A 26,764-nucleotide genomic window follows, 5' to 3' on the forward strand; every position below is an offset into this window, starting at 1 on the left:
ATAATAGCACCAGCCCTGCTATCCTGCTCTCCATTAGCAAATGTTACCAGCAGGATCTTTAGTGTGAGGTGCTAGGAGTGTCCCACACAGTGCTAAGGGGAAAAGAATTTAAAAGCAGAGTTGCATGATTTGCTTCGTTTGGCTTAGCTTGTTCTTCCCAGAGTAAAGGAATCAGCAAGTCAAAAAAGAGCCTCTCACTTTGCATTTCTACCTGTTTTGGCCAGCATGGGTTTAAATTATGCTCATGACTTTCTCAAATACAGCTGGATTTTTTTCTACCTTGACAAGTGTTAGTGTGGACTTCACAGGGTCTTTGTCTGGTCCTGGCAACATGCAGGGCTGCCTTGGCAATGGGTGTGACAGTTGTGTTTGCTGTGCAGGAGCAGCAGTGGGGGAGGCCACCTGCATGCTGGAATCCAGCCCTGCTCTTCCATTCCTTGGATTGATTTAGTTTCCATATTAATTGTTAGACTGATGATCTTTGTCCCTTTATTTTAAAGGACTTGCATAATTGGATGGGAAATAGAAGGTATTTTATTTTTAAAAATACTTTGGAGCTATAGTGATTGACCTGAATTATTATTTCATGCCCTGTTATTTGTTTAATGGATCCATCTTGAATCAAAATCACATTCTGTTATTTTATATGAGCAACTTATAATATTTTATGTATGTATTTGATAAAGAAAGAGTAAAAAGACAAGGTATAATAATCATTATATGAGGGGGAGCTGGGGCTGTTCAACCTCTTGGGGATCCCACCTGATTGCTTCAAAAGGGAGCTCTTGTGGTCACAGCAGGCAAACAGGGCTGTTGGTGAGGGAGAGGAAACCAGGGCTGCTGAGCAGCCTTCAGTTCTAGATTCCTTTGTGGGGGAATAGTGCCTGGACTTGTGTGGCATGAGGGGAAAGGGCTACAGAAAACAGGGAAACCAGTCTGTCTATTCTGGGCACCCAAAGCTGATATTGGTGGCCAGCAGCATTTTCAGGGCAATCCCAGGAAGGGTGAAGTGTTGCCTTGCATGGCCCAGTGTTGCCACTGAAGTTTTGCTTTCTTAGATTAACTAACAAATGGAAAACGAATCATGTACTTGTTGAGTTTACAGCAATAAATTGGATTTCTTTTAATACTCATTTTTTTGCAGGACACTGTTTAAGCAAGGAGGTAAAAACATGATAAAAATGCTTAGGGATATGGGCTTTGGTGTAGCTGGGTGTGATTGCCAGTGACTTTCAGACCCCTGGGTATGTTTTACATTTGATCACATGGATGTGCTGTGGGGCTGGTATTAGAGTGACAGAATAAGCACTGCATTGCTTGTGCCTTAAAAAATAAAAGGAAAAAAGAACAAAAAAGCAGTGAAAGGACAGATTTTGCAAGTGTGTTTTGATCCATGTTGTGAATCAGTGTGAAGTTCAGCATCTTGAGCAGACAGTGTGGAATCACACAGGTACAGGTAGTGCTTTTGATATTAAATATCAAGCAGGGTCATCTGGCTTGGGATGTTGTAAGGATCTGTATGTGTGACCAGCAAAATTGATACAACAGCTAGACTGAAAGAGAAGTAAATATTCCTTCTTTCTGCATTTATGTTCCAGGATTTTTTTTCCTAGCTCCTAAACCAGGTTTTTCTCTGCCACTAGGATGGCTTGAAGGACAGAAGTAGGCAGGTGATATAAGATAGTCCCCTTCATTAAAAATTATCTATGTCACTAGTCTTGTTATTAATCACTATGAAATTTTGGGATTTTGCAATTTTTAAATTGAATGTGTTTCAAACTCATTATCTCATTGTGACCTTTAAAAAAAAAAATCCATAACCTTGCATCAACTCAATTATTGCACCTTCTTTTTCTCTGATCCTTCCTTGCTCTCTTAGAACTGAATTTTTATTTTACCAGTCCATGACATTTTACTACTTCTAAGGTTTTAAGTGCCTGACCACAATTTCTAGATGCTGGAGCATTCTCTTGTCTGTATAACCAAATTATGTTTTATAAAATGAAAATGGAAAAATATTTTATTGATATATTTCTTACTTTTAATTTTTAGAATTTTATTGTATGGATTATAATAATACTCCAGAGTATCTTGTGATTCAGTTTCTATGAATGATGCCATATTAAGGAAATTAAGAAGATAGCAGATAAAGTATTCTGTACTAAAAATCTCTGGCTGTTTATTTGGCTTTTCCTTATAAATTCAGGCTTTAAAGTCATACATTTTGGAACGGTTTTAGTCTGTTTGAACTGCCTAGGAAAGCGCTGGGCTGCTTCTGCCCTCTAGAGGCTGCATTTAGCCATGGCAGCCCCGCTGCTGAGGGGTTTAACCCGCGCTCTGCCGCGGGGCCGGGGCGCGCCGTGCCCGCGGGGATTGACTGATCCTTCCAATTACACAACATCTGTGCCCCAATTGATGTTCTGCACACGTACGGGGCCTGATTGCCCAAAGCTCCGAGTGCTCACTATTGAACTGCACTTAGTGATGGGTGGCTGCTGAATGGTTTTGATGCTCTGAACAGCCAACCTTTTAAAATCTTACCTCTAAAGGAATTTAGGCTGCTGTGTCTGTGTCTGTAAGACTGCCCAGCTTTGTCAGTTTATGGTAGGAGAATATTTTCACATTCCAGAAAGGAATTCTCAGGAAGGGTTTCCTCACAAAAAGGGTTGTTAAACATCGGGGCTGCCCAGGGAGACGCTGGAATTGCCATCCCTGGAGATGCTCCAGAGACCTCTGGATGTGGCACTGAGTGCAGTGGTCTGCTTCAGAGGGTGGTGGTTGGTCAAAGGCTGGGCTCGGTCTTAGAGGTTTTTTCTAAGCTAAATGATTCTGTGAAAGCTTTTGACAAAGTATCCTGCAGTTCTAGAATAACTCCTCTCATTATGGTGTAAAACTTAGAATGACTTCTGCTACAACATCTACTAATATTCTTCTGTGATGATAAATACAGTGTTGTCAATGCAAATATTTGCCAGGCAAAAAACTTATTGCCACCAGATTTTCAGTTTTCATTGTTTCATCACATTAGAAGGATAAGAAATTACTTTGTGCTGTTTAAATACTGTGCACTTTTTAACCATTCTTACTGCTTTTCAAATAATTCAGAGCAAAATATTTAAAAATATTATATTATCCATCTGTCATGATTCAAATATTTGTAGGATTCTCTAACTTCAGAGTAGCATTCCATTGTGTGCTATGGGATGTGGCTGTCTGACAATATTCCTGTAGTTTGCTGTAATTCATTTTGGCAGAGAAAGGAAGTCAGAGGGAAGCATTCTCAGGAGGCATCAGCACTGCCCTTAGAATGCTGAGACTTCTGTAAAATTTAAGTTGGTTACATGGAAAATCTTTTCTTGGGGATGTTTTTGTTGAAATTAAACTGATCCAGTCTTTTCCTTCTTTCCTCTGTAAACATACAACCCTGGGCAGTTAGTTTTATCACAATTTATGGTTTAGGAGGACTGGTGTTTTCAGTGGTTGCTACTATTGTAATCTAATTAGAAAGAAATAATATTAATCTATTGTAGTTTACCATATTAACAGGCTTTAACTTTCCATGGAGTGTTAACAAATCATGTTCACTGCATTTCAGTCTGTTATTATCTGCATATTTATCTTAGTCTTTCCAAAAATAAGCAGCTAACTCAATCCTGATATCCAACTGCTTCAGATTTGTGTTTTAAAATAATATGCCAGAGTGTAGAGAAAAAGAACCATGAGTTTGTTTGTTGAAGAGGTAGAGCTGCCAGCAACAATTGTCATTCCTGATAGGGCCCTTCCTCTGTTTTTGTCAACCCAGTCATGTAGAACTGCTGTGCATTCTTTCATAAATCTGTTATGAAGTGTTCTAAAATTACACCAGAATATTTTGGGGAATATTTATCATATAAACAAAAAAAAAAAAAAAAAAAGAAGGAGATTTCCATATGCCCCCAGCCTTGGTATTTTCTTTTGTTTGTGCATTTCCCCTTGTGGGAGTAGAATGATGTGCTATTGACAAAGGGCTTTCCAATCTTCTTCCACACTGGTTGCACAATAGTCAAACTTTTTAAAATTCATCCAGTCATGTCTCTATTGTTCTGCAGTGGTATCTGTTACAAGTGTCTCTATGCATTTTAATTGCAAAAAATTTCAGAACATTTTCTTTAGCCTTAATTACCCTTAGCTTTTGGCCTCAAATAACAAATGATGTCATGGCAAAGTGCTTGAGCAAATAGCTCTCTCTCAGTTAAATGGGAAAGGGTTTAAGGCAGGTTATGCTCAGTGAGGGGTCCCTTAGTGTGCTAGGATTAATTCTGCAGACGTTGCCACAGGATGCTGTTGAATTGCACAATGGACATGAAATCAGGTTAGGGTTGTTCTCCCAGCCCACCTCCCTCCCCCGTGTGTCCCTGCAGAAGGAAAAGGACAGGCTGTCTGCAAGGGAAGCATTGAGCTGCAGTAAGAAAGGGTTGAGAGTAGAACTAAAACTGGAAACTTTTGTAAAGGTGCTACTTCATTATAATTTCTGGCATTTATTCAAACTGCATTGTGAGGATCTTGGTTTGCATTTTTAATAGCTGTTTGAGATAAAATTTCTATATTGCCGAAATACATTATTTTAAAATTGTACGTTACAAATTATTCACTTGTTAAATAATAAAACATTGATAACTTTGAGGATACAGTTGTTGGTTCAGAATAATTTCAGTTCAACATTAAAAATGACTCATCCATACAATTTTTAATTTTCTTTGCATCATAAATCTACTCTTCTTTAAAAGTGCAGTTTCATATTACCCCTAATCCAGTGTAACAGAAGACTGCTGCTGAAAGATGCAGTCCTGCCCTGCTCCCTCAGAAACAACATGTGGCCACAGGGCGAGGCACTTTGGGGTGCTTTTGGAGCAGGGAGCAGTGTGCTTGGTGGCACATCATGAAGCTGAATTATCTTAGAGAACTTCCTGTATTATATTCATGTGAATAAACAGATACAAAACTAAACAGAAATACAGAAAGCAGATATTTGACTGCAAACATTTTCTGACAGTAGAAGGAGGAGGCATCTATACAATACAGGGAACTGAGAGGTCTGGGGAGGGGTAACCTTATATGAAGTTACATCCACGGATCACTGACAAATTGTTAATTTGATGGTGATCAGAAGTAATTTTCATATAATAGCTGTTTGGTTTAGTTCAGTCATTTCCTTTTCACCATAACATACTCCTACATCTGATGCTGACTTGAGCCTCTAGGAATATAGGACTTCAACTTCTCTGGTCATTAAGTGCAATTTCCTGTAGAAGAGATTAAGTCATCCAGAAAGGCCACAAGACCATTCACTCCCTTCTCTCTGAACTCTACAAGCCTCAAAACATCCCCAAATATCTGGAGATGGACTTGAGTTTTTTGAGAAAAATCTCAAACATGACGCTGTGACAAAAAAATGTGAGCAGGAGAGAAACTCTGTGGGATTCTGGAGGTCTGGCTTAGGCAGCAGGGAGGACTGGATGCTCCATTTCAGGACCTGCTGCAAAGCATCTGGATATGGAAATGGCTGCAGTGTCAAAGTAGAATTCTTGCATCCAATTCCACTTTCCCATCTGGCCACAGCAGCAGCTCCTGCAGAAGTGCCAATAAAGGTGTGGCCTTGGCAGGAGGCAGCTGGCAGCCAGGACAGCCTACTGGGAGCTCTTTGCCACTCCTGAGAGAGAGGTGCAATTCTGGAGGCTCTCACCCACTGCTACTGCCTGGATGACCTCGGCAAGTGGAGTATGTCTCTACAGACAGCAGCAAATTAAAACCAAAGAATGCTACACACAGGGCTCTTTTCCTGTCTTACTGGGGCACAGAGTCTTTCCTGACTCCAAATCTAATTATTGGTTTAGCCCTGAGCATGTGTGCAAGACATAAAAGCAGGCATCTTTATGACTTGGTGCTTTGGTTTTCTCATCTATAAACTGAGACTGGTAATACATATTTTTCTTTGAGAACTCTGTGTTTCATGAATTTTTGTCACATTTCTCAAGGCATAATGATTTAATATTTGCCTTGATAACATGGGTATTCATAACAATTGATAGATTTGATTCAAGTTTCAGTTCAATTTTATGACTTGAGGTTGTTTTCTTATCAGTTGATAACCTTTCACTTGAGCCTGGCCAGATCATTTGAAACTATGGCATGCTATAATACAGAAGATTCCATGGAAACAGAATTTTTGTGACCTCTGACACAGGTGGAAATTTTCATGTCCTTGCTGGGAGTGTCCACGTCCATTTCACACTTGTTAGTTTTGTTCCTAAGGTTTGATCATGGAGGATAGTTCTTCCTCTATTTTATGCTCAGTGCTCATCCCACAGATAAACCATCCCCATGGAAGTGGGACAATTTCATGCAAATGACTGCTTTCAAAAGATCTGATTTTCTGTCTTCAGAGACCTGCTGGATGAAGTTCCAGCAGACCCTCACATTGAGGGATTTCTGTTCTGGGATCTCTTTTAGCACATTGTCTGCTTGGTTCCCTGCAACTGATGCTCCTTTCCTAACAGTGGGCAGTGTCTGTCTGTTACAGGAGTTACTGACTTACTGCAATATTGTGATATTGCAATAGCCATGATTGTCTGACTTAGCTGAATACTCTGCAAGGCTGATGCACCCTTTCTGCCCCAAAGGGAGTTGTTTGAATGATTTCTTTTGCAGTTAAGGTCAGCCTCTCTTGGGAGAGAATTCAGTGCTAGAAATATGAACTATGGATAGTGCATAAATCCAAGAATGAATTTTCTCTGAGCAATAGAAAGGTTTTGTAGGGAGTTTTTAACCATGTTGCTGGAAATTTTTACTCCATGAGTTTTCATGTTTTTATAGGAATTGCTGAGTTCTCATTGTCTCCTCCATCTGGGAACAGCTGCTCAGAAAGGAGAAGGAAAAAAAACCCCAGATTTTTAGCTTTAAGCAAGATGGGAGAGTGGCAACCAAAACCAGCTGTAGAATGCAGGATATTGATACCCATGACTTTTGGGTATTATGCATTCTATACTACTCAGAAACAAGAGACTGTTGTAAAAAGGACAAAGGAACCTACAGACAAGCAGAGTCCCCACAGCCACTTTTGCCCTTCCATGAGCTCCCAGCAGTTTGGAGACTCCAGTTAGAAACATTAACTGCAGTCATTTGATTCCTGCCTCTCCACTACTGTTTTCCACCAAAGAATTCAGTGGAAGTTATTCTAAATGGATCTGAGGCAATGCAATACTTCAGTGTTCAGCCAGTGCACTCACAGGAGAGGCTGGACATGGTGGCAGCATGGAGGAATTGTCTTTCAGATGTGTCATTTGTTATTAGCTTAGGCTGAAGTGTTGGGAAGGAAGTATCAGTGCTGGTTTTGTCTGATGGCATCTTTGCTTTGTGCTGCTAGGTTTGAGCTCTCAGTAAATGAGGCCAATCATTTTGCTGCTTTCTGCATACTGCCAGTGTAACAGTGGCACCTGTGAGTTCTTCAGTTGTTCTGTTAGCAAGGCATTGGCACTATTTGTTGTGTGTCTGTTTTTGTTAAAAACATCATAGGCTAATGCATCAATAGCTCAGATAATGCTCATTTTGTCTTCACTTAAAAATCACAGCTGCTCCAGCAGTCCAGATCTCAGTTAACAGAAAAAGCCAAACAGTTTCCCCATGGTTTAGAAGATTTAATTGCAGATCAATGGCATTATGTTCAACAGGGAATCCTCGCTTGTCAAAGGTGGCTATGGGAAGCAGAGGTATTTACTGACCTGGAAATGAACTGTACGTATGTCTTCCTTTCTTTAGCCAGGATGCTGTGGTAGTTTATGTCCTTTGTAATTCATTCAAACATAAAAGGACTAGTTATTTACAGGTTTTATGCAGCCTAACTTGATTAAATTAAAAATGCTCATATAGTTTTCATGCCTGTTAAACGACTTCTGAGTAATGCAAGAAGAAAGTAAAGCAGGAATACCGAAACAGAAATGTGTGGTGTACATTGAGAAAATGTGCTAAACTTCCATTTTGGCCTGGATGTACTTGACCACCAAAAACATCTCATTATAAAATCAGTGGAATTCCACCTAGAGACTTAATATTACCTTTTTCAGAATTCCAGCCTGCAGGGGAAAGGGAGATCAAAAGTAAGAACCTTTTGATCCCAGAGCAGCAAATAACAATGGCCTAATCTCTAATTTTTGCTAAAAGAATGTTTAATATAAAAAATATAATTTCTGTTCCTGTCACAATGGAGGGCAGTAGCTATCCTAAAGTCACAAACCTGTTTTCAAAGGTAATTCTGAGTGCCAGGGCTGTGATCCATCAACTTAAACAAACAGTTTAAGAAAGCTTTATCATATTATTTTCACCACTAGTCACAAAAGATGGAAAACCTATGATAGGTGCAAAACCAATAGTAGTTAAAAATTACCAGCTCGTCATGTTTCCTTTCAACTGATTGCCTTAGTGGTGGTTTTACATACTATTTTAATCCAAACTTTAATGTCTTTTATAAAATAGTGATGGGTTTGTCTGTTCCATTAGGATGATGTTTTTGTCCAAGATCAATCAGAGCAAACAGAATGTACTAAAATGAAGGTTTTCAAAATAACCGGAGTTAAGTGATATGTAAAAGTGATGTATGACAAGGCCCTGGGCTGTCTCATCTGGAACTGAAGTTAGGGCTACCTTGAGCAGGGGGTTAGGCCTAGTGACCCCTGAAGTTGTCCTGTGCCTTGGAGGAGCCTTGGGCTGCTCTGTCTCTTACATGACTTTGAGGCAAAGGGGAGGAAATTGATGTAATTTACTGATATATTAGACCACCTTGCATTTGATATTTATCAGAAATGTGATTTATGTTATTTTAAAGAAAAGTGTTTTCATCAAAAAATGTAATGTCAGAACTCCAGTTGAAAAAGTTGAAATATTTATTGCCACTTATGACTTCCTTTGCATTTTCAACAATTGAAAATTTTATGATAGTATATTCTTCCAGCTTGTCCTCTTTAATTAAAGAGTAATTAAATAGTAGCTTTGGGAGCTGATGGTGTTTAGCCTGGAGGAGGCTTAGAGGTGGCCTTATCACCCTCTACAGCTACCTGAAAGGAGGTTGTAGCCTGTGGGGTCTCTTCTCCCAGAGAAGAGGACAGGACACGGCCCTAAACTGTGCCAGGGGAGGGTGAGGTTGGACACTGGGAGGAATTTCTCCACAGTAAGGGTGCCTGGACTTCGGAATGGACTGCCCAGGGAGATGGAAGAGTCTCTGTCCCTTGAAAGTGTTTAAGGAAAGACTGGACATGGCACTTGATGATCTCAGAGGTGTTTTCCAACCACCTAATCGACTCTGTGATGTATGAAATCATGTCAAAGATCTATGACTGATCTTCCTTGGTACCTCTGTTCCCTGCAAGGCAGTGAGTGGATCAGGAATGTGGTACCGCGGCACGGAACGAAGATGGGATCGGCCCGGTACCGGCTTGGCCCCTGATTTGCAGGAAGGCAGCAGCCCGCCGGTGTCCCGGGGAGCCCCCCCGCTCCCCGGGAAGGGCAGGGTGCAAAGCAAAGCAGCCGGAAGGGGTTCTGCTCCCTCCCATTGTTGCCGTTCGCAAGGGCTGGAGCGGGGCGGGGGCGGCGGGGCCGGGGCTCGGGCGAACCCCCCGCCCCCGGGCCGGGCGCGCATGCACACACACACACACACGCACACACACACACACAGCCGCGGAGGCAGACACCAGGACAGACCGACAGACCGGCACGCACCCGGCGGCAGCACCGCCGCCCGCCGGGCTCGCTGCGGACCATGGCACCGGGGCTGCAGCTCGGCTCCGTCCTGCTGGCCCTCGCCGCCTGCCTCGGCGCTGCCCGGCTCGCTGCGGGAGCGGCCGGCGGCAGGAGGGGCCCGGCGGCCGATGCGTGCGCGGGGCGGGTGAGTGGAGCCGAGCGGGGCAGAGCGGAGCTGCCGCTCCCCGCGCAGCGGCCGCGGCGGGCACGGGGCTCTCGCAATGCGCGGGGTTCCGCGGGGCTCTGCGGCCGCTCCGGGGTGCGGGACGGAGGGAGGGAGCACTGCCCTGGGGACACTTCTGCAACAAGTAACGCTGCCCCGGGGCTCTGCAGCTGGAAGTTAATTGCGGCCGGGAGGGAGGGTGGCATTTCCCGGCCAGGGATATTTATGGGTTTCTCGCCCAGGGCAGAGGCGGCTCGCAGCCGGCGAGTGTGAAGAAGTCACTCAACAGGTCCTTTACCAGCTCCCTGCTTCCCCGAGCCGACCTGGATAAAAGCGATCGCTGGGGCTTTGTTATTTTAATGATTCGAGGCCGGCTTGGGGTCTTAGCTCCGGGCCTGATCATTATACAGAGGATGTAGGAAATTTACGGGAGGGGGAAGAGGGGAGGAAGGTGATAAACGTTTTGTTACTGGTCCTTGCCTTTTGTTCCCCTTTCTGGTGTGGTTTGCTGTCAGACTTTTCTCGATTGCTTTTCATATTATTTTTCTTTTAAAATTTTTTTAATGTACTTTTGGTAACTTTTGAGTTGTGTGTTTTGGTTCGTTCCTGTCCTTTCTCCTGATGCTGGTTACAGGTTTAGTTGAAGCGTGGTGATCCGGGAACGCTGGAGGGAACACAACTGACTTTCATTGCTTTTCCTTTTTGTTAGACTGTCACTAAGGATTTTCTTGGGTTCAGATCAGATCCTTTGAAAACGTTGCTGCAACACAGAGTTCAGAAGTTTGTAGGGCATAGTTTAGAAAGGCGAAAGCATCGGGAAATCTGTAGAAGGAGAGTGTGAAAAAACAAACTTCAAACCCTGGTAAAGCTTAAGATCTAAACCTTTGTGTTGGATGGAGCAGTTACAGGTTTGGACTCCCCTGTTTGGTCTATTTTAGTAGAATTAGCAATGAAATGTTTTGGCTCGGTCCGTCTATTGTGTGTTTCACCAGACATGGGCAGGGTACTCAGCAGGATCATAACACCTCTGTATACTTGTGTCAAGTTTTCCGTCTTCTATTAAGCAAATTATCACTTTTACAAGTCATAGTACTTGACTCGTAATACACTTGAATTAATGTGTATTGCATAGAAGTATGCAAATGCAGTTTGTTCTGGATTTATTTTTTTGCTTACATAATGTCATTGTGTGTGTCAAACAGGAATCTATCACAATGTACTTCTTTTAATACAATGATTTTGACTGACTTTTAAATCAGAAAAATTTACATTCTTTCCAAGTAGCATAACCCCCCTTTGTCTTTATTGCTCACAACTAATGTACCGTTTTAGCTTTTAAAATATTTGTACTAGTTTCTGGTTCTATTGTGTTTTCAGCTTCAAGTTCAGACTTCCCTAGCCAATTTATGAGATACCTTGTCTGATTGTGTAGTTATAATTTTGTGGTCTGATTTCGCAATACCACCCTTGCACATGATTGCCTCCGTACTGCCGGCAGGGCAGCGTTTATCAGAGTAATGACTGCAGGATGGTACCCATTGTCTCAGTTCTGTGGTATTTATCTTGGGCTGCATGTAAGTTTTGAGTAGACTTGACATGCTATTAAATGACTGATGGCCCCTCTAACACATTGTCTGCTCTGGAGCAGGGCTGCCTTTGAAGTAGTACCCTGTAGGAAGTAAAGAGACTATTTGCTCTATTAAAATTCCTTGGTATTTCCTCTGTTTAACCACAGGCCACTTCCCCTCTGCCACTCTAAACACTGCAGGGACACTGACTGATTGAAAAGACACAAGCCCTAAGTAATTGTATCCTATTCAAATAGTTACTCTTATTGCAGGTTATTTATAAGTGGTGTCTAATTAATGTGCGTAAAAGGCATGAATAAATCTTAACATTTTATATAGAGAAAGTAAAAACGTCTAGTTCGCATTAAATGAAGTGATTGAATTGAGGTAATTCTCGAGGGCATAAATCTAAAAGTGTATAATTTAACTTTTAATGGTTGTTCAAGCAGAAATAAAATGTAGCTAGCTGGGTTTGTATGTGCATTTAGATACATGCACATTAGGTATTCTCCTCTGCTAAAATTGTAAATGTGAGTTGCAGTTCCCTATGGTGAATCTTTTTTTCATCATTTGAGTGTTATTTTTCTCTGTATACACAGAGGTAATATACATACATGCACAAGTAATGCACAAGTTTCTTTCACTGTGCAAAATACAGTTTTAAGTATCCTCAATATTTTGTAGTAGTAAAAAACTGATTTAATGAGAGCATATTACTGGACTATGGTTAAAAGAATTTAATGAGGAACTATGTGTTGGCTTTATTCATAGCTCCTGAAACTGTTAATATCTAACGTTTTCAAAACTAATAACTAAATCACATTCTAGATGTGACTTTTTGTTTGTTTCCATCACAAAATCTATTTATAGCCTGTATTATGCATCTTCTCTGGTTATACACTGGTATTTGTCTTGCAAACTCTACATGTGTGTAGCAGGAAAGCAATTAATTGCAAGGACAAGTAGCGTTACTATGGCTAAGAATTATCAGATTTCAGTGGGTTCAGGACTGTAGAATTTGGTGGTGTAGGATTCCTTTCATTGATGTTTAATAGAAATTTTGATGCATTCCACCACCGAATATTATTTCACATTAGGGTAGACATTTGCTTAAAGTAGAATAGTATTGCAAAGTAGTTTTCCATATGGATGATCTTGGGACCTCATATGCATACCTTTATCCAGAATAGAAGTAGTTCAGAGAAGGGCCTGTTTTGATCTAGAATGTGTGTGTCCACATGGGGAGCTGTTCTGGAAAAGTAGATCCTGAATTTTTCTCATGCTGTAAACAAGCCATGAGGTGCACAGAGAAGACAGAGGTGTGATCTGAGGGTGATTTGAATATATTTCAGATTCATTTATTCAGTGTTAAACACGTGAGCAACTTCACTCTCAAGTTGTTTTGTAGATTGCAATGGGAGTACACACATCAGTAATTTTTTTCATGTTTAATTCCTCTGAAGTTCCTGGCATTAAATTGTGTTCAGTATAAAGCTTAAATTTAATGTGACTGTATGATGAGGAGGAATAAATAATCCAGCATTTTACCAACCCTCCCCTCTTGGTTAGCAGAGAGTTGTACCTTCCTTTGCTCTGCTAAGCAAAGCTGCTCAGACCGGAGGGCTCTGTTCTCGGCCATTCTCCCTGAAACTCCCTGTGTCCCCTTCTATGCTCTTTAAGGAAGGAAATTTCTATTTCCTTTTCACTTCAGAGCAGAGACACTGAAGATTTCCTACTGTTCCACTATTGGGAGCTCTGCCTGCCTCATTATTCTTTAGGCTCATGCTGCTGTGTCCCTGCATTTATCTCTTCAAGCATACCAAAGCAGACTTACACTTCTCCACAGTTAGGAATCTACCAGGCACAGAGCTAGGTCATACAGAAATACTTTTCCTAGCTGAGGACATCTTTTAGGAACTTTATTTTGGAGGAAAACCACCCTGTAAAATAGTAACAAATTATCAAAGTTTAAATTTCTCCCTTTTATTTAATGTTATTTTCCAACAGTTAAAAAAACCCAGATTTTCTCGTGCAGAGTATTTAAAAAATTTAAAAGTTATTAGGCAGAAGACAGCCCTAAGATGGAGCATGGTCAAGGTGTTAATGTTTGCCATCAGGGTGTTCTTTAATCTAAAGACAGGGAAGTGCTGCCATCTGCTCTGCAGAGCTTTAAAGCAGCTCTGGAACTATGTGCCATTTCTTGGGAATTTATAGAATCAATAGATTTCTCTGCCTGGCATCCAGAACAATGTGATAGCATTTCAGAATTGATGAGATGTGTCACTTAAAGCTTCCTGTGTGCTGTGATTAGATACAATGCAGCATGTTGAGTGCAAGGCTTTGCAGGCATGGTCAGTCATGCAGGTAGGCATCTGTATCACTTTTGTTTAGTTAGTTTGGCTTCAGGGTCCCTCCAGGGTTTGTTTTGGGGTTTTCTTTTGAATTTCATTTATTGAAAAATGTAGCAGAGAATGAGACTCCGTTCCTAGTCTAGTGTCAAAAAGTGTTGATGACAATCTGCCTATTGAAATGATTTTAAAAATGCACAAAGTAGCCTAAATATGTTCATGTTTAAAGTCACAGATGACTGTTTCCTCATGAACTGAGGCTCTACAGTTTAATGCTGTGTTTTCAGAATGAGCATTCAAATACATGACCTAGAGGAAAAAATATGGAAACACATGTTTATGTAATTGAAACTAACTCTCAGTATTAACAATGAAATTGTCCATTTCCAACAAAATTGTGTATTTCCTTATGTGCTTGCATGGAACTGGGCACTCTGAATGTGATGATAATTTATCAGCTGTTGACTTAACAGGGTTTCTGCAGTTGGAGTCACTTGGGACTGTTACAGATTTGATTGATTTCCTCTCCAGAATGTGTTCCTTACTTTAGATGCTGAACTCCACTCCCTGCCTTACTTCCCCTCAAAATCTGCTTTTCCCTAAGTACAAGTATGGAAACTGCTGGAGCAGACTTGTTAATTTAAACTCTTGAGACATTTATTTAAGAACAAGTTCTGCTTTAACGATTAATACTTTATAGTCCATGGGTGAAAGGATGTTAAGCTGTCATGATTAGCTGATGCTAGCTTTTCTTTAGTTAATTACTTGGTAATGTTAATATAACATAGATGTTACTTACTTGAAACTGCAACATTTAAAGGGTGTTTAATAAGGACCGGCTGTCCAGCAGATCAGTCTAAAGATGATGAAACAAAGCTTTGATGTGAGCTTGCCTGCTTAATTATGCTCAAAGGCTGAATTCTACCCATAAATTTAGCATGTGTTTTTAGAAGCAAACAAGAGGAGTGTGAAGTATTCCTGCAGAACTGTTAAACTTGAATGACATTTTTAGTTTTTAAAAACAAAATTTTTTTCGAGTATATTGCTTTGATTTTATATTTACTGCTATCAGTACAATGAAGTGGATCTGAAATAGATTTTTCTAAAAGTTTAGGTTAGTGCTGATGTTCCTATAGCAGTTTTTATATTTAAAAATGAATATTATGCACTAATACACCAAACCTAGGAAAAACCACATAAAAGTGGTATGAGTTACACGAATGCTTATTTTTATATCCTTATCTCTATATGAGTTGTAAAAAAGGATTGAATGGAAGTTTAAGTTACAGTAACCTAAAAGAATGTTAGGTCAATACATCCGAAGTACTTTAGGTTTTAGATTATGGTAATGTGAGACTTTATTTGAGGGTCAAAATTTAAATGCAGACTTGAAAAAGGATTTTATCTTCTCATGTCTTATAGTATTTTATAATTGTTTCACTGTCCTCCCCAGCTCTCCTCAAAAGGAGTGGCACATCCTGACACCCAATATTTCTATGGGATTTTATCATAAAAACTTTGACCAGATGTATACTTAGTACAGTAGTGAATACAGGCATATGCCAGAAATGGATAGGTTCATTGCAATATCCATACAACAGAAACACAGGTATTATCACTGGTTAGCCAAAATTCTGCCAGCAAAACCAAGGTATAAATGTTATTTTAACATGCTTCAACTTGTTTTTCTTAGTAAATTGTTCTTTCAGTGTCATGTCCAAGACACCATTTATGGATTTTAAAGGTACATTGTTCTCCTGTCACCTCTCATCTCTGCATGGTGGATTCCAGGAGTGTGAGGAAAGTCAAATGTGCAGGTTGGGATTTGTTCTCCCAAAGTTTGATTTGATTATTAAAAATAATTAAAGCTTGGGTTAGAGTTTTATCAGGCATCAGCACTTGTTCCAGAAGATGCTGTATTCTCTGAAATTCTCTCACTTGAAGGCTATTACAATATTATGTCACTATTGGCTTTGAAGAATTGTTCCAGACATTCTATTTTTATTATTTCCCTTTGGGCTGTTATTCAAGCAAGACAGTAAATCTGCTTTTGGGGTGCATCAATTGTACTCCAGTGAGCCCAAATAAATGTGAGAGGTAGCTTTGTGCTAGGGGACTCCATACTGCATCAGGTGTCGTACCTGAAAGCACAAACTCTGGCATGTGTGTTCTGGTGGATGGAGGAGAACCAGAAGTGACCGGTGTGGGTCAGATCTGTTCCTGTGGGTGCTGTGCCCGCGCTCGGCGGTGCCTGCGGGGCGCTGCCCTGCGCTCCCTGAGGCGGAGAATGGTGGCGGCGCGGATTGCGAGAACTCCCGCGAATGCCCGGGAGTCTGTCCGTCCCTGCTGCCCGGGGATCCGTCCGTCCTGCCCGGGGGTCCGTCTGTCCCTCCCTGCTGCCCCTGCCCGGGGGTCTGTCCCTCCTGCTGCCCCTGCCCGCGCCCATGGCGGAGCTGCGGGGCCCAGCGGGCTCTTGCTGCTGGATCCTGCCCTTGTGTTCCCTGCACCCTCCGTGTTCAGAGCATCCCACCAAGGCTGGCGCTCCCCGTGTGCTGCTCCCGGGCTCACGGAACAATGAGGGGCTGTTCAGGAGCGTGTGGAGTTCAAAGGGCTCCATCAGTGTGTGTGAGGGCCGTGAGCTGCTGTGAACATTCCAACAACTGGACAGCATCAATCAGCTCTGGGGCTGCTGCCTGGAGGCAATGACAGGCCTGCAGATCTGCTTGGAGCTGCACATTCAGGGCTTTGGGTTTCCAAGTGATTGATTTGGAATGATCTAGCCATATGATCCTTTATCTCACAAAAGTGTGTGTAATACCCATTCCTATACCCCCTGCTATATGGCCCTGCTGGATTTTCCTCATGGTTGGTGGGCAGACTTGGATTTTAATTTCTGACCTTGCCTATGTTCTTCACTCTTGTATCAGTGGGAGTGACTAGGTATTTCTGATCTTACTTTTGACTACATTCAAATCCAACCAAGCAATCAATGACTTCCCTGACTTTTTTTTGTATACGGCTGTGGGAAAATTCCTGGTTGGCTGGCTGTGAATTAATGAAAATCCTTAGAATGCTTCACTAATTATAGCTCCCGTGGCTTTAAAAATGCTATTCCCTTTTTTAATTTGAGAGAGGTCACAGAGGTTTACAGAAACTAAGAAAAGAAAACTTAACATCTGGTTGTGCTCTGTAGATGACTGCTTTTGTGTGAAGAAAAGTTATGGCGTCGCCTCAGCATCAAACACATTCAAGGTGATCCTTTCTAAGAACTCTTTGCAAGAGCCCCCTTTGCTCACACTGTGTTTTCTAATTAACTTTGCTTTGTATTTTCAAATGGAGGATTTTAGTTCTCCAAACTAAATCCCAAACTCATTTTGATGCTTAAAGTTCATTCTATCTTTATAAAATTTATCTTCCTGAGTTTTGTAGTTATAGCATAATATTTCCATATGTTTCCCAATATTTTCCTTTAAAAGTTATGGAATTCCAAGATGAGGAGGCTGCTGGGTTGAATTCTTGTATTTATGAAAGAAAACTTGTTCTATGTTTGCTTATCTATACTGAAGTTTCAGCTATTTGTATGTAAAATACTGAAGAATAATCTGATTTGTGAAAGTCCCCTTTTTGAAACCTTAATTTTGCAGTCTAAAAGAGAATTTTTCGTTCCAAATAATGCAGGTTAAAATTATGTGTGAACCTAGTGTCACTCATAGAAAGCATAATATGAGAATGTTTAGATCCAAACAGTTAATCTTCTAAATTGTTAAAATTTTAAGTTATCAGCAGCTCAGTTAAACATATGTAATTCCAGGTGTGACTGTCTGGAATCAGAAACATCAAAAAATACAACTTTAGAAACAACAGTCACGCGATGTTTTTATGTTAGACAGTGATTTAAGCAAACTCCTCTGTCATCTGCTTGTAGGAACAACACCAGTCTCATTGGTGTATCCTGGAACAGCCCATGTGTTGTGTTCTTGTGAAGTGGGGAGTGTGTTGTGAAGTTGGAAACTTGTTTATCCCACAGGAAAAACTTCCTTGATTCCAACCTTAATGATTCTGTGATTTTTCCCCCCTCCAATGTACCAGGGTAACTTTGGTTACAGCTGCCCAGCCAAGGAGAATCAAAGGTACCAGAGTAACTTTGGTTACAGCTGCCCAGCCAGTGGAGAATCAAAGGTACCAGAGTAACTTTGGTTCAGCTGCCCAGCCAATGAAGAATTCCACTCTTTGCTCTGTCTGAGCTGTTAAGGTGCCAGTCTGTATCTTGTCCCTCAGCCCGTGTAAAGCCTGCCTGCACTGCTTCCTCTTCCTCCAGCTTTATGGGAAGCAGTTTTACTTTCCTGTCTAGGCTTGCCTTCAGTTGTAGGCAGTGGTAACAAAACGAGGATGGAAGTTGAAACTGGCAAATTGTGCAATTTTTGCTGAGCATAAAGGGTGCTCTGTCTGGATGAGCTTTAAATACAGTGTGGGAAGGAATCACAAACCTTTTTGGCAAAGTTTTCAAGCTTGTGCTGGGCTTGGCCTTGAAGTTTGAGAGATACAGGGTGTAAATGGGTGATTTAAGCTTCACCATATAAGTGTGAGCAGACCCTTAAAAGCTGGGAGTGGGATTCTGAAAAAGAATGGAGTTTCTTAACTCCTATAAACCTCAATGAAGTTTGTCTCTTTTGTGGCTCAGGGGTGTAGATATGTTTTTATATTGACTCAGCAGTGAAGCTGCTTTGTGAAATTCTCACTCCCATCTGTTTCCTCCCACTTTGGTGTTGGTGTTTGCCTTTCCCTCCCCACCTGCTTTAATGCACCTATTTGTGAGCTGCAATGTAAATCACATTTTAAAAGCAGCTTGAATTGAATGTATCCCTACTTTTTTCTTTTGTTTGTTTTTTCCCCTTTTCACAACTGGAGTAATTCCAATGACATGGATAAAATGAGGTCCCCATGCATTTATGGTAAGTATATGTTCAGAATTGGTGAAGTACAGCATGGAGGCAGAGGTACTGGACAGGGGAGCCAGGAAATCCCCAGGCTATTTTTGTGATTAGGCCCAGTGTTCCATGTAGCTATTGAGATGTTTTTAACATTCCCACCCTTAAACTGTGTTCATTTAGATACTCTTTTAAAGGTATCTCATCAAAAGAGTTTGAGGTCAGTATAATGAGCATATAAATTATTCAACATTTTTCATAGGAGTGTTTTTAACAGTGAGTTTTTCACAAGCAAGAAGATGATAATGTTTCAGAAATCACTTCAGCATCTGTTGAAATGCAGCCAGCTCCGTGGTGGAATACAGAGCTCAGGGTAAGGCAATCCAGCCCTTCCTGCCAGGAAATGAAGAGCAGGGTATTCATTTGTAACCCAAGGGGGGCACTTCACCAGCCAGCCCTCAGTTTGTGAATGGAATTTGGTCAGCTCACCACGAAAATTACAGAACAACCCAGAGGGTCTCACTAACTCTCTTTTTCTTACCTTGCTCTAAAGACAGCATCTCATATAAATGCAGAGCAAATTTGTGTAGGGAGTACAGTTGAGGATTATTCCCCATTATAAGGAGCTTTCATTTTGTTTCCTCTGTCAAAATTTTAGCTGAGGTCTTTTGGCACTCCTTCACAAATTATGCTCTAGTTATGAAAGAATATCTAGGGTTTTGCTTTTTCTGTTGTTTACTACAAAAATTTGAGCTAAGATACTTTTCAAAGAACCAGTAAAATGATCTATTGCATAGTTACAGCTTTGCTTTATTGTTTAATTCTCTGTTTTGAACAAATTATGTTGGTGGTGTTTAATAATTAGCTTAGTTTATCTTCTGACAGGAGGAATAGGTTAAGTACAAAAAGAGTTAAAATAAGAAATAAAAAGAAAAACCAAACACCTACCTCAGCCAGACCCTTAACAGGTGAAAAGTTATTTTTCCATGCTTCTTCAGAACATCAAAGGAAACAAAACCTTTATCTTTTATTCATTAGCTAGGAATAATGCAAGTTGGGCTAGCTTAGGTTTCTCCTTATAGTTGCATTTGTAAGAGTAATTCAGTAATCATGCCATTCACTTTTGGGGTTCTTTTTCATTAAGGACCACTGGCCGTGAAATGTCATGCAGAGGTTGGAAAATGGGACATTGAGCTCACTAAAGAATGAGCTGCAACGACAGAAGTTTCTTTTTATTACCTTCTGGCAGTAAATGTAGAATCAAAGCCCCAAATAAGTGATAGAATAACATCCAATATTGTCTAACAATGCTGGTAGCTGTGGATGATGGCTGCTCAGTGTAACCACATTGCATTTGGTTTACATCTTTTATTTATTGTTTATTAAATATCATTCAACCATTGAAGCTCCAGTAGTTTATCTATGTGCTTGTCTGTGGCAACCTGACCTGGATTTGTAGGTGTGATTCCTCCCTCTCCTCCCATTGTGGTTTTACTGCAACAAAAAAAAATATTTGTTTCCATGTATATATCTTACAATTATATCCAAGTATTAGAATTATATTCAAGTATTCCTGTTAAAAGCTATAATTTCTGCTGGAAGTGCAGCTTGATGATCCTTGGATCTACTTCTGAATTTACTACAATAATGTGATTGTATTTTGTATCTGCCTGTTCAGTGTTTTAGGATTAGCTGCATGTATGTTCAGTTAAATGTTGATAGAAAGAAGTTAAGTGAAAGTTTGTGAGAAACAGAGGTTCAATTTAACTTTTTAATCTGTGTATTTAAATGCTGTCTTAACACTTCCATTGCATTCTGGCTTCTCAAATAAGATGAATGCCAGAAGACAACTTGTTCATTGTCATTCTGTAAGGAGACTTCATTTCTTAGAAGTGACTACTCCCTGCAGAAAAAATCAGATGGTGTGCATGGATCTTTAAAAATAAAAGGCTAAACAATTAGTATAAATGGTTTTCCAAGCATTTTTAAATTCAGATGAAATTTTGTCATAATTTGATCAAAGTCACATAACCTGTGGCTCTGTTTTTGTTACACATGCTGATGGTCTGTGGATAACGTTACATTTTTTCAGCATGAAACTGAACACTTCAAATCCCTAAAGCAGGCTCAAATTTATGGTTAATAAAAGAATATATTGTACTGGATGTCATCTGTTATATCACTCTGGGAACAGAAACTGGCAGTGAGTGGACAGGAAATATTTCCATTTCAAATCACTTCAGTCTATGGTTTAGGGTGAAAGTGTCTGATTTCAGGAAAATCACTGGGAATATCCATGTAATAGAAATATTTCAGAAGAGTATAAGCTTTTTCAAATATGTTTTTTTGCTTTATAGTATTTTATGAGCAGATACTACTTATTAATATCACATCTTTTCTTTCTTTCAGCCTTGATCCCTTAACCTTTTCAAGGAATAGCAGAAATGTGCATTCAGGTACCTGTGTGTGCCCAGGAAGCAGCAATTTGATGAGTGGCTGTGCAGTGGCCAAACTGCTTCAAAGTCTCAGAGCTTTGTGTTTGTCATTGGTTGGGTTTTTAGGAGTGTGAATTCCTATGTGTTGGTTGGGTTCCTCCAGCTCAGTGCATTTCTTCAGGTTGTCTCCTCTTCAAATGTAGTTTAAAGTGTGAGATCCATGGACAGAAACTTTATTGATGGAAACTTCAAGCAGCAGAAATTTTGGTGTGTTTTTCATGTGTTTAACAGCCCTATGTTTTGAAGTATTTAAAGTATTTCGATTAACTACATTTTAAATGTCCAGGGAACGTGGAAAAAAAAAAACAAACCAGAAAAAAAAGATGAAAATTTTTATCTTTATCATGTATTAACATCCTGAAATACTCAACCCTACATCAAGTAAGTTATTCAGGTGTGTAGAATTTTTTTTTCTGCTTTGCAGAAACACAAAATAGGAAACAAGTCTTAATAGGGTGAAGATTTATTACTTCATTTGGGCAGTTTGGAACAGTTTCTTTATCTGAGGTGTAGGTTAAAAAATAGTTAATTAAATCTGTATGTAAAAACCAAGCACTTGTACCTTTTGAAGATAAAAAAGTACAATGTAAGGATTCATTGTGTGACCTGTTAGTTACTGTGGGTCTCATGGACGGACATGAACTGGAACCTGCCTCTTGTGAGCTGTGCTTGCTTCAGCAGCTCATTGCTTGATGTAAGATTGTAAAAGGATTTTTTTTATTTCTGTATAAAATACAGAAATGTGTATATATATTCTATATATATTTTTATAATTTTAGTGAGATGGATGAAATTACAATTTGGGATCTCCTCCTTGCAGGCTCCCCTGACTTGTAAGGACAGTGTGGAATGAGTCTGGATCTTATTGGTGCTGCTTGTGTGAAACCAGAGGTATTTCTTTGGTGCAGCACAGCAGGGGGATTTGTCCTGAGGCTGAGTTGACTTTGTACCTTTCCTGCATCTTGTCAGAGTAGGCCATGACAGAACAGATCCATATGCCAAACCTGCTTTTGTACCTCAGACATTTGATTTTAATGTTTGTGTAATTTTCCCCACAGTATGATTTCCTATTATTATTTATTAGTGAGCATTGAAAATTTTAATTTAAAAAAATTTGATTTCACTGAAAAATTAAATGTTTTCAAGATATAGATATTCTTTGCCATGGGTTTGTGAGTTTGGTTTTGGTTTTTATTTGTTTGTTTTGGTTTGGTTTTTTAGTCAGATAATTCAAATTTAACAAATAATGAAAGAACAAAAAGTGTTCCAAGGTTCTAGACAAAGATTTAGAATGGAAATCTTGCAAGTGGTTAAATAGTAATTAAGCAAATGGCACCAATGAAGTAATTGAAAGCCCAAGCAGGTTGTGGTACAGGTTGTGTCAGTGCTTTAGCAGATATCACATTTCATGTCAAGTACTGAATTCATTAGTATGAAAGGGCAGTTATGAACTGCCCTGTACCACACAGATAGGATGTGTAACCTTTGCTTTGGCCAACTTCCAAAAGCACTTAACATGAAATACTCAGGGAAAAATGGATCTCTGGAAGTGTTCAGCTTGATCAAGTGGATTTTAAAGTGGGTTATCCATAGGGTGTGATTTTCAGTAGTGCAAACTGAATGCAGGCAGACTGCAGTTTCAGTACCATTTCCAACCTTACAGCTCTCTTTCAAAACTTGTATCTAAACTCCCTTTTATAGTAGTTAAACACTGCAAGGGACTCGATAGCACAGACTGCCTAAAGAGTTTGCCAGTACTGATATATTTAAAACACACACATTGCCCTGACTTTTTTTCCAACAGTAAAACTTAGCAATGCTTAATGTTTTTTTAATTCAAGTACTGAAGAGAGACAAGCTCACAGGAAAATTTGAATGTATTTTGTCTTCTCTTCATCTTTTTTTCATTGTGAAAAGCCTCAAGAATCCTGATGGCCGAAACTATTCAGTGTGAAGGAGTGGGTGAATCATGAGGTGAACTTTATTCAAGGTTGGCAGTTCTCAGAAACGTTCTCATGAATGTTTCTTCAGAAAGCTGTTTTGGATGATTTTATTTTGTAGTGTTCAAATTCCTGGTGTTGTTTATTTGGTGGAGCTTTTCCTGCTTGTCTGTGAGGGGGAAGCTCCAGTTTGCCTGCAGAGACAGCCTGGTATAGTTGGAATATTTTACTACTATTTCTTCCAAGTATCCTGCAGGTGAGCAAGAAGTGTTTGTGCAGCTCTGTGTGTGTTTCTGACACTTCCAAATGGAGTTTTTTGGCTGCAGACATGATGGCTGTACTCCATAGAGGGGAACCAGGGGTGTAAAAATTCCCTGGCAGCCAAAGCTTTAAATCTGCAGCCCCCAGATGTGTCTGCCTGTGTCTCTGAAGTTCAGCCATGTACATCAGTACCCAGCAAGCACTGGACCTTCTAATCCTCTCTGTTCAATATATTACTGCTTAAGCTTGGAGCAATTTTCATCTTCTCTGTGGACCTGGACTAGACAGAGGCTTTGAGAAGGAATTATTTCCTAAAAATGCATAGTTCAGCAGCAAGAATCTCTCTTGGCAGAGATTTTGGGAGGTGGGAGTTAAAAGGTGGAGCAGCAAAAGAACCAAAGCCTGTGTCTATAGCACAGCTGAGCCTTGCAGCTTCTCCATTTACTGAGGGCACAGAAAAAGGGAGGGGTGCTTGATTTCTTCCTAGGATCTGTAGGGAAAGGTAACTGGTTTTATTAGCACAGTTGATGTACAAGAACATTCACTTCTGACCCAAAAGTATTTTTAGTCCTTGTGTTTGACACGATGGCCCCTCCATTTTTCTGTCTGGTTTTTTCTGCTCACCCACAGTACAAAAGTCTGGAGCAGTCATGCTGGTGTGTCCTGAGACTGCAGCAACCTGCCCCTGACTTCTGGTGAGCAAAATGTAAAGTATGGCTGTGTATGGAATAAATGTAGCACTTCTTGTGTCCCCCTGGTGGTGAACTTGTGCCCAAGGCACCTTTGCATTGCCACTTGAGTAGCAATGAAAATTGCCAATTCCTGACTTGTCAGTGCCCAAGGCTTTTTAGGTTCTGTAGCTCACAAGGAGGATGGGAACTTTGGGAGGAGATGCTTGTGTTATTTTAAGGAAAGTTTTTTTTTGTTTTTTTTTTTTTTTTTTTCTTTTCTTGATCTCCTGTACAAACAAGCTTCATGTGAAGTATTAAAAACACTATTGGTGGAATGGTAAATGATTCTTTAAAGCTAGAACATGGGGGTTTGGCCAGTGAATCGTTGGTTATTCCTGGACTAGAACCATACTGCTTATGAACTCAGTTTTAAAATCTCATGGATGAGTGTGTGTTTCTAAACAATTGTGTGTTTCTAAATCCCTGAGAATAGGAGTTTATGTCCAAAATAATTGTGTTGTTTCAGAGGGAGGGATTAAGATGGAAGAATCCCAAATCCTATCTACTTTGAAAGTTTTATGAGTTCTGTGGCACTTTAATCAGTGCAGTTATTGCTAAATTACCTAGCCACCACCTCCTCCTGAGCCAAGGCTTTGGTCTATTTCTATCTTGGTCCTACAAAACCAATGTACATTAATATTCTTTGCAGTCTTGGTCTCTTGTGAATATGTAATATTTTCTGTACTTGTGCCTGTGTGTTCCATTCATGTAAGTAAGAACTAAAGTGAACTTCCTAAGAACAGGCATTTCCTATTTTCTGACTACAAACTCTCAAAGAATTTCAGTGACTTTCAACTAGTGCAGGAGAAGCACCTGGGAGGAAACATTGTCTGAATACACCTAAACTGAATAGATGTGCTATGTCAAATGTTTCACATTCCAGCCTTTATGTGATCTTCTGCTTTAAAGATTTCCTTGAAAGCAGCTGTTTTTACCATTTTCAGAAGTTACAGATTGGATAAACTCACCCTGTACTGCAAATAGAGTATTTGTAGTCTGCTTGCTCTGAGGTTGTTTGCAATGAAAATGTCCAACATTGCAAAATTTCAGATTAGAATTTTCTGTAGGTCAAGCAGTTATGAGTAAAGCGGTTAATCCACATTTGATGACAGTTTCTCAAGTGATTTTTGTGTGTGTGTATGTGCACTTTGGCATTATATTGAGAAATGAAGAGTGAAAAACTGAATTAGTCATAATTGTGAATTGTGTTCTGGTTAAAGCTTAAAACTGAACCTATGAAGTCAGTGCTAGTTACTTTTACAGATGTTCTGTTCTTTTGGATGAAACTGAAATCAAATGAAGAGCTTGTGCTAGGAGTTTCCAGATTGAAAGGTAGGAATTTGGCAGCAAAAAATAGTTAGAGAACCATTTATGATTTTGGAAATAAACTCCTTTAGTTGTTTTCCAGGTGCCATTGCATTTGCTCAGCTTTAAAGGCACAGACTTTCTGTTTGAATCTGTCTCACTTAGAAGTACTTACTCATTTAGGAGAAGCAAAAACCTTTATGTGCATAAAATCTTGAAAGATACAATTTGTAACTCTAAAGTATTTTTCTTTGCTTTCTTTTTCCCCTGATGCTCTGTCCTCTGAAAGCTACATAATTTCTTAATGTGGTAAGCAAAAGGAATGAATGAACATACCCATATAAATTATCTATATGTTAATATAAATAACATATATCCATTGATCTATCATGCTTCAGTCACTTCTTGAAACATTTTCTTGTTTGTCTTGTGTTTCAACATCTTCATGAGACAGAGACTGTGCCACTCAGCCTGTGGCTCTGTGTGCACAGCCAATAAAATGAATGAAAATAGATTGTTTAATCATTCCAGTCAGTGTGAGGAACTCTGTGGGCTTCCTGGGGTTGTGGGTAACTTCCTACAGAAGAAGACACTCTGAGCTTGTTGATTTACCAGTGTGCTGTGCAGTGTGTGAAACAGTAACCATCCACTACAGGATTCATTAATTTCTTCTCCATTATTTCAGACATTGTGTTTCTTGTTTAGAGCACAGGTCAGTGTTTCTCAAACTAATTTGTCTTCGGTCTCTGAAAGCAGCTTTACCATTTGCAGCCCCTTTCCTTCCCAGTCATAATCACCTCTCCTGCACCTGTCTTGGCATTGCTTTTCCTCCCCCTTCCCCTTCCCAAACACCTTTTTTTCTGGGAATTCTCCTGCCAGGGGTCATGTCCCAGAGTCAGAGAACACTGCTTTGGCTACAGACTTTTGGCTTTTGTCCAACTATCATGAGACCAGCACATTTCAGTATTGTTTGTGGGAAATGGGCTGTATTTGAAAATATTTATTCTGTTAACTTCTGGAGGCTTTTTGGTTGTTTTGAGAAGGCTTTTAATTTACCAAACATTATTTGCACAAGAATGTAGGAAAAAATAAACTGTGTCAGTGCAAACAATAGAAAACCTCTTAGGCAAACTTTCAAATTGCATGAGAGAAATGAGAGCTGATACTGCCCATTCTGTGCCATGCTTTGCTGCATTAAATTCCTGAGTTTGACTCAGAGATTTAAGATTTTCACGGTTGGTGGTGAGCAGTGCAGAT

The 26,764-nt window shown here is 40.0% G+C and overlaps 1 protein-coding gene across 5 annotated transcripts in view; it reads left to right on the forward strand.

Moving 5' to 3' along the window:
- The window catches only part of IL17RD (interleukin 17 receptor D), a 59,478-nt gene that overhangs the window by 8,199 nt on the left and 24,515 nt on the right, over window positions 1-26,764 (forward strand). The window contains exon 1 of one of the 5 annotated variants that reach the window (XM_074549854.1): window positions 9,570-9,913. The exons of 2 other annotated variants lie outside the window; for them this stretch is intronic. In XM_074549854.1, the coding sequence (XP_074405955.1) occupies window positions 9,788-9,913 (126 nt within the window). In that variant the 5' untranslated portion in view covers window positions 9,570-9,787. Of the gene's footprint in view, window positions 1-9,569; window positions 9,914-9,936; window positions 10,077-25,795; window positions 25,817-26,764 lie in introns of those variants that run through there. 2 more of the 5 variants (XM_074549851.1, XM_074549853.1) reach the window with 2 other exon arrangements.

Source organism: Zonotrichia albicollis, chromosome 12, assembly GCF_047830755.1.
Source record: "Zonotrichia albicollis isolate bZonAlb1 chromosome 12, bZonAlb1.hap1, whole genome shotgun sequence".
Classification (NCBI taxonomy): Eukaryota; Metazoa; Chordata; class Aves; order Passeriformes; family Passerellidae; genus Zonotrichia; species Zonotrichia albicollis.